The sequence below is a fragment of the Saccostrea cucullata genome, unplaced genomic scaffold, assembly GCF_032062105.1.
Source record: "Saccostrea cucullata isolate Sc308-1 unplaced genomic scaffold, CSIRO_AGI_Scuc_v1 ctg406, whole genome shotgun sequence".
NCBI classification, from domain to species: Eukaryota; Metazoa; Mollusca; class Bivalvia; order Ostreida; family Ostreidae; genus Saccostrea; species Saccostrea cuccullata.
In genome coordinates, this window is record NW_026930103.1 from 346382 (window position 1) to 359726 (window position 13345).

The window sequence follows — 13345 nt, forward strand, 5'->3', positions numbered from 1 at the left end:
ACCTCGCGAGAACGAACCAGATATAAACAAAATAACAAAACCGTCGAAATTCGGACCCTGTCGAATTTAGGACCTTCGACCATACCTGGTACCTTGTCAAAGTTCTTAAAGTAGAGGGTCTGCATTCAGTTATATATCCTTAGTATGTCATTCATTATATTAAAAATAAAATTTCACCAACCATTTTCCATTAGAACTTAAATCATGCAATTTGCGAAGCTGCTTCCATTGATTACAATAGTTATAGTATGGCATTTTAAGCAATCTTATATGGTAAATAACACACCGATAGAAAGCTTTTTTTTCTTTTTTCAATAAACAACAAATAAGTCAAAAAATTAATACTGAAACAAAACAGAAATCTACTTCATGCTTAAACAAAGGGACTATGGACCTTTACAGTCACAGGATTCTCAGTCTATGACCAACTCATAATTCTAATGGAGGGATACTGCTCATTACCACCATTCAAACAAGTATTCTGTTAGATGTTCAAGATTCACCAATAAGATGGGTAACAGCTATGCCTGACATGAAATTCACATCTATTGCTTCTATTAATCATTAGATTCTATATACCAATATTGGAAGAAGCATATTTTGTTGAAGTTTCTTTGCAACCATTTCATGCACTCTATATATATCAGTCTTTAAATTCATTAGTAAATTAAGATATATTCACAGACTCAAACCAAAGAAGTGCAGAGAAATGGGTTGAAATTACTGAGATTAATGCAGGAAAATGTAAATGAATTAAAAGGTGTAAGAAAACAGTACAGCACCAAAGGAGGGTGGAAAATGGGGGAATTCAAGAAAGCACCTACCAAGAGGAGCAAATGGTTTAGCAGACTTTTGTTGAGTGGTGTGTGGTGATCTTGTTGATCCTAGAAGATCATAAAAATGTCACAGAATAACACAACTGTAAACTATGTAAAACTACACTGAAAATAAGAATGTTCACTGAAACACTCAAAGCATTGAGTCATATGGTAAAAATTTCAAAGAATATTGCTTTTTTATGCTACAATGTAATTGTTTTCAAAGAAAAATTATAGAAAATATAAAGTCTATTTGAACATAGATATATATTTTACTCATAACTAGCAAAATTTTTAATCAGAACAAAACAAAATGAATCTAAACTGCAACTATAATATTTAACATATAGTCAATGAACAAAACAAAATTTAAGCAATGTTTTACATTTCTTAAGCCCCCTTTTTATAATCATGTTGCCAATATGCCTAGAAGATATCAAAACATGAATACTCTGCATGCAATCCATATAGTACAAATATAACATGAGAAAAAGCTCTCTTCCAAAAAACACACCTGTAAAAAAAAATTGACAGTTTCACATGTAAATTTCATAGTTACATGTATACATATTCCGTAGATACATGTATAAAGCACTGGCAAAAGAGAGGGAATAGAATATTCATGTACGAAAAACATAAAAAAAGAGAAATAACAGCAAGAGGGGAGGGGCCTAACACCGATATGCCGTCTATACAAGGGGGCAGAGTGTGTGTGTCGTTACCAGGGTCTGATCGTCTCTCTAACACATCCTCCTCATCTGAAGCTATAGTAAACAGAAAAGCCTGACATTTTCACAACTTCTTGATTTATTTTCTTTCTTTTTTCTTGTATGGACTCCCTGGTCCAGCTGTTTTCTAGTTTGTTTAAGGTGTGACAGCTGTGGCATGAAGCCCAGCTGCTTTTTGTACCACAATGTAAACATATAATCTACTCTCAAGTTTTGCATTGATTATACTGTAGCTGGATAACTATTTACATCTATCTTGTATCTAAGAAGCAAGCCCTAAATTTACAAACATTTCTATAATAAAAGTAAAGATTGAGAGCTAGGTTTCAAGTTTACTCATTCAAGATCTGAGATCATTAAAAGCTTACCAAAAAATTCTGACATGGTTGTGCTTGCAGACTGTGCAATGTCTGTCAACTCATTACTGAAGTGACTTATTGTGGACATCAAAGAATCAGGGGTAGATGTTCTATCTCCCTGTAAATAAAAAGAAAACAATTACAGCAACTGAATTCAAATTGAAACTTTCAGCAGTTCCTGCACAGCAGAATTCAAATTATAATATATCTCCATATTTGCTTTTTTTAAGAGGACTATAATGCTACATTTCAACCTTATTTAAATCACATTTTCTAACACTGTTTCAAGACACAATCAATTACTCATTTTAACCTGAAACATACAGGTTATTTAAGTGTTGGACAAGACCTGATGCACATAAAGTGAATACAATTGAGCTACACTTGGTACATACAAAGTGATTACAAATACGTTTGGGTTTGGACTGGATCCAACAGATTATAAGTACCCTAATATTTCTACTTGACAGGTACTAAACAGTAATTACACCTACCTTTGGGTGTGGACTAGATCTGCTACTTCCACTCTCCTTCCTGAAATTTGGAATGCCCAAGTTTTCCGGCCCCCTCATACCAGATGGCAGTGGCTTCTCATAAGCTTCAAAAGCCGAGTTCAAACTCCGAGTCAGTGGCTGTAGAGGAGGCCTCTTTGGTAATTCGGGGGTACTGTTGTTGGAGCCAACACTCTCTGTTCGACTAAAATGATCAATGAATTAACTATGAGAGTAATGTCACTTCTGTGTGCACTGACTTTAATTTGCAAATTATGGTAAAAAAAAAAATCAGCTTCTGTGTAAGTTAAATGGTTTTTGTCCACTTACCTTGTTAAAGAATTCAGAGTTGGTGTGACATTGCCAGAATCATACCGGAATCTTTCACCAACAAGCTAAAAGGGAAGAAAATTACCAGTAAATTAATTTTAGATATCAAAATTAAAATCAAACTCACTCTCAATATACTTACCACATATTGTAACAATTTAAACCATTTCAACAATTCTTATACATGCACTTGAGATATATAATGTATCCAATCCTATGCCATTAATTTTAGTCCACTCCCCTTAGATCCACCACCATGAACATTCTACTTCAATCACCAACACATTAAATACATATCCATTAGAAATGTTCAATATCTGAATCATAAAATTTGCTAACTCCATGCGTAATTGATTATTTATAATCACTGTTAATGGCAGTAAAGGCGGGTCATTCACCAGAAAATAAAACTATGAACTAAGAGCACAAAAAGAAAAACATTATCAATTTATCATATATATATATATATATATATATATATATATATATATATATATATATATATATATATATATATACACATGTACATAAAACAACAACAATGAATAATATATCTTCCAGTTGCTGTATTTACCTCAGTAGGAGGTTGACCTTTGATCTGTGGTTTGTTGACCTCTTCCTGACCTTGACCTGGCAGATCTTTGCTGTAGGTTGGACTAGAGGATTCTGAGCTACTGAGATCACTTTCCAGCATGGAGAAGGCGGAGTCACTGGTCGTGACGGACATCTCGGGCAGCTGCAGTTTGTCTGGAGGGGAGTATACCTTGGACTCGTCTACTGCTAGGACCTGGTTCTCAGGAACAAATGCTGCAATTATTAAAATCAAAAATTAATTAAAATGTTCAAGATTTTTGTCCCTTTCTCCTCTCCTTCTCTTTTAAAACATAATTCTTTATTGAAATAATTTAAAAAGGTAGTGACATATCTATAATTATCTCTGCCTAGCTCAAGTGAATCTTTTCTTTTTTCACCTTATACACTATTACTTAAATTTATATAATCTAAATTACCTCTGATTCAACTTACTGACAAAATTGTAAAATGAAACAAAAACCTATTCTACATTACAGTTATATTGAAATCAGACCAAAACTGTAGCATTTTGAATATTTTTCACAGAAATTTCTCACAGAACAAGAGATAGGTAAGTAAAATATGATGTCACTTTTTTTAAATTTAGCATTCTTCAGTGATTTCTGTGATTGTTTCAAGTTACTTCAGACAAATAAAATAATCCTTGAATTGACAACACCATTCATGAAATCATTAAATAGAATTATATATCTTTACTTGTGTGCCATATTCATTTTGAATGATTTTCACAAAAAAAAAGGGACTGTAGAGTAGCTTGAAAAATGAACCAATATCAGATTCACACAAAAATATTCTGTGCAAAAAGCCGAGTTTTCCCATGCACATAATAAAAGAAAGCCCCATGGCACACTGACATCATGAAAATCCAATGGTAATCAATTCTTCTGCTTTTAAAACATTGCTTGCATGATCATTTCAATCTGTGAGCATGCTCAATACAAATCTTTGTTGTCTGATATAAGCTACCTTTCTATAAAATCAACTGCTTTGTTTCATAAGCCAAAGAATAAAAGAAAGAATAAAGATCCTAATAAACCTTAAATTCATGAAGCAAAGTATCTTATAGATTCCCTTTAGGCTTTTTTCATGTTAAGAGCACATAAAGAAGATATTGGTAAAAGGCCATCAATGGATAAAAGTACTAAATCTATTAACACACACAAGAAAGGCAGCTTTTTCAGCACTTAACCTACAGTATAATCCTGAATCTAAAAGACTCACTTCGAAAACATGGAACAAAATTACTTTTTAATTCTGTCTCTCAGGCAATAAAATAATGTGAAATCCATGAGCAGGTGAAATTTACAGTCTTGTCATGAATAATGGACTCAAAAATTTATTATGGAAACAGCATACCATCTTCTGATTTTTAAATAAATTATCTTCATTTTGAATGAATTTAAATTACAGTAAAACCTCATCTTTTTCAGACTATATGTAGCAGAATAAAAAGCTTTTAGATATTCAAGCACATGTAATAAGATACATTGCACCTGCTCCCACTCTTGAAATAAATGATGCTAAGAATAAATGAGGAATAAATTCAACATGGCATAAACTGAGAAAGAATAAAATGTGGAACTGTGGTAGAAATATTACCACTCCCTGTCACGTCTGTAAAACATGTCAATCAGTCTTCATATAATATAAACAGTAAAAATCACAATAAATAATACAATAAATTTATTTACAATGCACCTTTTTCTCAATGTTTTAAGCAGAACAACATAGTTACAGAAATAAGCTTTTAGAAAATCTGTATTTTTAGCTCACCTGGTGTGTCCCCGTCTATTTCGCTGTTGATCATGTCAGTGACGTAATCACTTAGCGACGAGTAGGAGGAGCTTGTGCTGTCAGCCCCATCACTGTCACTGCCACTCTCATCTGTGAATCAAATAATTTGACAGGTCATGTGATAATATTAAGAATATTACAAAATGCAGTCAAAATACCATTTTTAAGAGAGTATTCAGAGATAAAAATATCAAAAATATTAATCTACCATTTTTTTTTTTTATTTTTTTATTTTAACACGTCTGTTTGTACCTGTTGGATTTTCATCACTGTAAATGCCAGTTGCTGATGATAAAGCTGTACCCAATGAGGATCCATCATCGTAAACTTTGAATTCTATTGGTTGGAGCTGATGGGCGTACCACTTAGGTTTATCACCAATCAGAAGTGGATCGTACACAGAGGTCTGTACTCGTAGGAAAACTACGTTCTTTGGACTTAATATCCACTCAGCAAAATATTCCACGGCCTGAATGTTCAAAACATTTGAAGAGATAGATAAAGAAATAAATTTTATAGCTATTTTAAATCTAACTTTCTGGTAATTCAAACCAATTTTATATAATTCTGAGGAAAATGATCAAGAGATATAACAAAATATATACCAAGATTTAATATATATATATACATGTATTCAATGTAATAAAAAAAACTTAAATTGTTTAAAAATAAATTTTTCAGAATAAATCAAATAATGAAATTTTAATTGTGAATAAGTAGGCCATGACAATTAAGGTAGGACATGAACTTGATATTCACCTGAGTGCGGGCGAGTCTAGCTGTGAAGAGACTTCGAGTTGGGCGAGACTTGAGGAAACTGTACATCTGGAATGCCACCACAGGTCTGGGGTACAGTCGTAATGTTCTGGTGTGCTCTGAGAAATTACCCAGAATGTTGGAAGAATTCAGGAACCGAATCTGAATAATAAAATACAATCAAATACACACTAATTTCTTTAAAGTGTGAAATTCTGAAAAAAAATCTAAAATTTATTTTATCATGTTTATGTACCAAAATTTCAGGAAATTTTAATTTATACCTCATAATAAAATACACCATTTTTTCCTTTCTGAATTTACATTTTTTTTTTTACCAGGCTATTAATACTTTTAGGAACTAGTTACAGAGATAAAGATTTTATCTACCTTGTATCTTATAATGTATACATATTTTTGTATCTTATGTACATGTGCACAAATCTGATAAGTTCAACAGCCTTAAAAGTATTGCTCTATAAATAACACTATTTAAAGGAAATCTAAAGATCAATAAAGTACGTCAGTAAGTACAGTTGCTTCATGTATCAGTCAGATGGGCACACCTGATCTCAATTTACCGTCATATCAGATCAGTGCAAGCAAAAATAATTGTACTACAAATAGCTGGCAAATTTTCCATTAAAAAGTCTCAATTTTAACATAAAGTGGGCTGACAGACAAACACACACCCAAGCAAAACACATAAAAAGATGACATGGTGATACATGTACTATAAATTTTGTTTGGGATAAAAAGAAATATAAATCATGGCTTTATTGATTGATGTAATGAATAAAAATAAACCATGAAGGAAGAAATTTTTCAACAGTAAAAGCGTTATGTACAGTTCATATTTACCATGGCAACTCTGGTTGCTACATCCACAGAGTCCACATCATTGCCATAAATAAGTGGATTAAATCCAGTCTGAGAGGAGAAACTCTCCCGTCTCTTCCAGGTGTCTGGATTCTGGGCTAGGGCATCCAGGTTCTTTATAGGCTGAGGGGTCATGGACATACTTGCTAAAGCCTGTATCCATAAAAAAGATTTTAAAATATGGATCATTTAAATTTTTTTCTTAAAAAAAAAACAAACATTATCTTTAATTCAAATAACTTTCTTTACATAGCAAATAAAGATACATATTCTTATACATGCACTGCAGAATAGTTTACAATGGTTCCCTAGCTAGATTCGACATTTTCTGTTCTTAAGGCTATCCCCCCTCCTTTACATGTATCTGTGTGCCATCACTTCTGCAGCTAATACATACCTGCTTTAAGTGATTTCTTAAGTGTGTTCCCTCTGGTTCTGGCAGGGGAGGTAATTCTTCATTTCTGCCTATTGACATCTAATAAAAAAGCATTTGAAAATGAAATTAACTTTAAAGGTCAACTAAATATAAATACACATTAGTGCACTTTAGCATCATGTAGACCACATATTAATTTTGCTTCTATTATCTAATATTCTGAAACTTTATATGTCCATTTTACACATCTGTGGGCATCACTTCAATAATCAATATTTCTTTTCTCTCTACAAGATACCAGAAACCAGAATTTCATCCAAATGATTACACTGAAAACACATTTACATGGCAATTTTACAGAAACTAATGAACCCCACAGAATTAGGTTATGTATAAAAATTATTGATTTTTACACCACACATTACAGATGGTAATAAAGCCCCCAATACATAAAACTAATTTGAAAAAAGGATGAAATCTGGAAATGTCACAATCTGAATATGATTTATATCTCATCAATTTGAATACCACTGATAAATCAAGAGAAAACCACTTGCTATATACTTCATCAAACCTGATGGCAACCTTGTACATTGAAAGGCAGATTGCAAGCAAAACTGTCCTCACTTCTTAATTCATTTTTGTGATTTTTAATGGATTTCCCATTGAAGTTCAACCTTTCATTCCTTAAACTTTTAGTTTATTTCTTTTTTTTTAAGTTATTGTTAAGAAGATCCTTGATTACACATATAAAGAAAATCAATTATTGGCACTATTTCATGAGAAGCAACACTCATGAAATTCGCTTTTATTTTAAAGTTTCTGAAATACATGTTAATCAAACATCCAAGACCATGCATTGATTCATGTTCAAGTGATCCGACATCTTCAAGTCATTTTCCTCAATTAAATATTCCACCTTAAACTTATGTCATAGACCTGTTTCATTTATAACCCTCTACAAAACAAACTTTCAGCACTTGCATATAATGGATGAATTAAAACAGAATAAATCAGTGCTTTCTAGATCCTTACAGGACCAACCTCCAACATTGAGATAAATTAAAAGTCAGTGCTTTCTTTTTAGAACCCAGGACACATCCAGTTGCAGACAGCCAGAAAATTGGGCTTTCATGATTCTGCTTCCAGAAAATTGATCATCGCCTACACATCAATATGACCAAACACAGAGATCAATACTTCTCTGTGTGGGAAGATAGAACTGAGTAGGCTATAGCTGATAGAGCCAGGACAATCAACCCCCGCACGTCCCTTCTAACTTCTGAAGACCTTTGGGACAAGGTTTTCTATTTTGTATGAATAACGAGCTGAATTCACATCTGTTGCACATTTCTGTGAATAGGTTATAGGTCTACATATATAGTGTACTTCAACAGAAACAGTTACATGTAGACAAAAAGTAGTAGTTGAAGTTATCATGACCTGTATATAATTATTAAATTTACACTCAGTGTATAAATGAAATTTTTATAACCCCTTACATTCATGTTTTATCGAAATATTATGTCATATTTTGAAAAGATTCTATAAGTACATGAAGTACTTGCATGGTGCAACAAACAGTATTTATAATTAAAGTATATATATTTAAAAATCATCTTGAATAAAACATTGATCTTTTCAGTTTTTTTTAAACTGATATGTACACAACATATCATTAATGCAAATGCATTGTGAATGATACATTTAAACTCTAAATGATATACCTCTGGGGAACAAAGGCAAGAAAATGAACAAACAACACAGAAAAATTTGCATGTCAAGCCCCCGTTTTCCACAAGGGAAAAGGAAATTCAGTAAGACGGATCAATTAACATAGCATGTAGGATACATATCTCGGAAAAAATCTTAAGCAACGTCGACCAAAACACTCTCAACTGAGATATCACAGTAAATGAACGTAAATTCATCTTGATATTTAGAGTGCATTGATTGATAAGTAAAGTGATATATCCTAACCTTATTTGAGTCAAGGTCTACCAGCCAGACATCGTCAGGCAGTTTGACGTTCTTGTATGGAAGGAAACTTGCTGGTACCCCGATGATGAATGGTGTTGGGGCTAAGAGCAGCTGTGGAAAATATTAAAAAAAACTTCAATATTTAATATCAAGTACATTTTATGTGGGATCTATGCACTTTGAGCAATAAAAAGTGCAATTCATGCTGGAAAATCTGACATTTATGGTTATGCATAATCATGCAAACAAAATAAATTTTTTTAATTTTATTTCATATTTCTAACATGTCCAAGAGAGTTGAAAATCTTTATCTTTCCTAGCTCTTTTAACTGCAATACAACTGTATTAAGAACATTGACTTGAATAAGCTGTATCAAGATCTTTAAATTCCATAATCAAACCACTGGTACATGGACGTGTAACGTGTTTTTCCAAGACAGCATCAATTCTGACTGTTTCTTTTGCATGTCCCAGTGGGCAAGACTGCATTTACAATTCTAGCATTCATGCATCACTATCTACTTTTATTACTCTATTGTTGATTAATCTAAATCTGCTTTTTTGGGGTTCCTTAAGATTGTGTAATCTTTTATTCTGTCCAGATATTATTATCATTCTTTACCTCCTTGAAATGGCATTTTACTGAAATTATGCACAAATAATGCAGCCTGGCTAACTTTACAATCGTATCATTTCCTTACAAGAAAATATTAACAAATTTTCAGTTAATAACATTCTGAAACACTAATTACCTGTTCTACAGAGGACATACAGGTTGGCAGCAATGGAATCACAGGAAACATGTATTCTAGAGGGTACAGCATAGCAACAAAGGCCATCACACTCATAGATAGGGCATTGTAGTCACGGGACTGCATCACAACCTGTGTTTGGTCAAGAACACTATTTTAATATGGTGTAAGATGTGCATCTTCATAGACCTTGATGTGTTTCATAATTTTCATCCTTGTGTGGTGGTGGTGGTGGGGTGCGGGGTGGGGGTCAGAAATGGCAATATTTAAATAATTATATACATGACTGTATATCTTCTACACAAAATGGAATTAATTTCATCATCCATTTCTCTGTTTTAATTCTTGGAACTTTAGATGAGTTAAGAACTTGAGGTACATGGGCTCTTAGAGCATATTCTTTATTGTTACAATATTGACTTTATATTTCTGTCCACTGAACATCATGACTTACCTTGTATTCCAGCATAATGGCAGTAAGCACCTTTAGACACGTATCCACCCCCAAGAGTTCTAATGGGAGATGGAGGGGGAAATCTATATAGGAGAACCTAGTGTGGTCGGGCAGGGCAAACAACAGAGGGGCTTCAAGTTCTTTTGGCAACACCTGAACCTAGATAAAGAAAAGTGAACCATTTGTATGAAGTTGTTACTGATATAGTAAAAATTATTTATAATGAGGTGCAATGCACAGACAATTTTGTTTCGTTATAAGCACATTTTGTTACAACCGTTAAGTGTTCAATATATCTTAAATTGATGGGGAAAATCATTGTGCTGTAAGTATCAATTCGTTATAAGTGTTTTCCCAATAAGTGTGTTTTACTTTATAACAACAAAAGATATGAAATTTGTGTTTAGGGGGATGAAAAAATTTTGTAAAGTGATGTCAAGATAACAGTATTTTGGATATTTTCAATATATAAAATAAATAAGTTAAATATTACAGAAATGAAATAAATAATAATTAACACCACTTGTAAAATGTTTTTGAACCAAATTTTGAATACATTTGCAAAGAAATAATTTGTTTATTTCAATGATTTTATAGGCAATTAAAAATTTTTTATCAAAAACACTGGCTTTGATTACCAAAATTTTATGAATTATTCAAGAGCTGTGTACTCTTGTGTATATAGCCACATTGATTCTATACATAAAATACACAGAAAATGCTTGCTGAAAGTATCGCTACAGATCATTACGTACATTAAATACAATATGCGACGATAATGGTCCAGAACACCCTATTTGTGAATCAAATGTTATATAATTATGCCATTGTCACCATGATCTCGGCACAATGACAAAGTACATAATATATTGATTACTTAAAGAGTATCTGGGACTATTGGTGCCAGGTTAATGCATAATGGATTTCCAGTTCTCAGATATTGTGCTATGATCATGTATTTCCTGGATTAAAAAAATATATTTCAATCCTCATTAAAAGTTTCTAATTACTATCAGCTGTCATTATTCCAAGTCAGCTGTTATCACAACCAGTGCAAAGCACTGATGTTGAAGAAATTCTGAATAAGTTTCTGGTCCGATGGCATTAATACAGGACTATTTAATTAATATCGCCCACACCCTAAGCTGATCCTGGTGATTTTCCTTTATCCTATACAATAATCTGATATCATTATATTCATAACACAGAAATCAAAACTGTTGTAACTATTATCATAATATGTATTAATAAAATGTCTGGGCTATAACAATAACAAGATTTAGCAATAGATATGACATGAACTTATTTAAGTAATGAGGACCTTAGATGTTTGAATATCAAATCTATTATAATAGACACTGACTTAATTCAACTGACATTTTCTCATCTTCCTAGAAAATACTAAATTTCCATATAGAAATCTTTCATTAATGTACATAAAAATCTAAGACTAGAAATCAATCAGTGTACAGTTGAATGGATACATCCCTTAATATCCTGAATTAAATAAAAACTATGTGGTAGACAACTCAGAGAATTAGTATGGTACAACTAACTGTTACCATGGTTACACGGTGACATACCTCCACTCTGGTCTTCCCGGGGACTGGTACGGGTGCACTAAGAAGTCTCAGCACCCACGTTTCTATTTCTTTGACTTCATGCATCACAAGGCCTGTCAGGTTGTCTGAGCCCTGCCCTGTTAACACTCCCCAAACTGTGTCCCTAAATTCAAAGAGATAAAGTCATTAAATACTAGTATATTTCCTACTTATTCAATATTTTTCTATACTCTTAAAATATAATTCAAGATACAAGATTCAATAGGATAAACCTAGGTAAAAAAATAGAGGCAGGCCAACATTTTTCAATATAAATTTTGATAGAACTCGATCATTAATATTCCAATCAGACCAATATTGAAAACTCATAAGCTTAATTTTATTTTATTTTATTTTTATTTTTTTTTGGGGGGGGTTATTTTTACTTTATTATCTTTATATACCTATTTACTATTTAGACAACCATAATAATCCACAGTAAGGCTTTTTTTTTTGTGAACGAACTACCATTTGAGCCTCTGGCAGCTAGTTGACAGGAAAGTATTCAATGCAATTAAAAACTAGAGATCAATTCATTCACAACCCAGTGGTCATGAAAGCCTCCTAAGACTTAAAGAGTATATTCTATATTTTCAATATATCTCGGTGTCATTTACCCATTGAAAACATAAATACTATAAACATAATAAATGTGTATCAAAATGAAAATGATGGGTTTAATTCTAGATATATCTCAACGACATTTAAAACCTCTGTTCATAACTGAGCAGTATGATTTTCCCCTGAATGTATCTTATTTATCTTTCATTTCTTTACTGTAAAAAAGCTGTGACCTTCTAGTAATATATATGTACATATATATAAATGTGATGTCTTCTTCAATCAATATTTTTCTGTTTATTAATAATAAGCAGATGGCCCTTAAATTGGCAATTAACTACCTGCTTCTGAGTGCTTCAATTAATTTAGATGGAAGCTATTACCAGTTGACACCTGGACAATATTGCTTGAGGTCATTTCATTAAAGAATGGTCATATTAATTCGCTAATGAAAACCATTTCATCGAGTCCACACATTTGCAACATCAGAATTTAAATATTGACAAATACAGTGGACCTTTAGATATCCGGATGCTTCAGTATCCAGACGATTTTTCATCGGAACGAATTTTTAAAAGTTATTTTGTTCTGTTAAACTGGTTATTCAGGTATCCGGACACTTCACATATCCGGACAAATTGCCTAGGAGCTAAAGCGTCCGGATAAATGAGGCTCCACTGTATATATACTAGAGATACTATTTATTACATGTATTGCTTTACTACTGTACAATTTTCATAATATAATGCATAGCTTATTTTCTATATAAATGTAATCTGTGGAATCGGACTCTGAGAAATATAAGAATTTTTAATTTAAAATTAAAAATTTCCTGATATAAAATAAACATAATAACCTTTCAACAATATTAC

At 32.3% G+C, this 13345-nt stretch overlaps 1 protein-coding gene across 5 annotated transcripts in view; it reads right to left on the reverse strand.

Moving 5' to 3' along the window:
- Nucleotides 1-13345, reverse strand: part of LOC134282875 (MAP kinase-activating death domain protein-like) — a 35111-nt gene that overhangs the window by 16147 nt on the left and 5619 nt on the right. For 4 of the 5 annotated variants that reach the window (XR_009995379.1, XM_062765273.1, XM_062765274.1 and 1 more), the window contains exons 3-17: nucleotides 11895-12036; nucleotides 10312-10470; nucleotides 9858-9989; nucleotides 9106-9216; nucleotides 7147-7224; nucleotides 6732-6902; nucleotides 5874-6032; nucleotides 5367-5583; nucleotides 5094-5204; nucleotides 4920-4934; nucleotides 3301-3533; nucleotides 2727-2791; nucleotides 2400-2601; nucleotides 1915-2023; nucleotides 825-884 (exon numbers count right to left, since the gene is read on the reverse strand). Coding sequence is in view for 4 of the 5 variants with exons in the window: in XM_062765273.1 (XP_062621257.1) it covers nucleotides 825-884; nucleotides 1915-2023; nucleotides 2400-2601; nucleotides 2727-2791; nucleotides 3301-3533; nucleotides 4920-4934; nucleotides 5094-5204; nucleotides 5367-5583; nucleotides 5874-6032; nucleotides 6732-6902; nucleotides 7147-7224; nucleotides 9106-9216; nucleotides 9858-9989; nucleotides 10312-10470; nucleotides 11895-12036 (1964 nt within the window). In the remaining variant the exon portion in view is untranslated. The remainder of the gene's footprint in view (nucleotides 1-824; nucleotides 885-1914; nucleotides 2024-2399; nucleotides 2602-2726; nucleotides 2792-3300; nucleotides 3534-4919; nucleotides 4935-5093; nucleotides 5205-5366; nucleotides 5584-5873; nucleotides 6033-6731; nucleotides 6903-7146; nucleotides 7225-9105; nucleotides 9217-9857; nucleotides 9990-10311; nucleotides 10471-11894; nucleotides 12037-13345) is intronic. The other variant, XM_062765272.1, reaches the window with a different exon arrangement.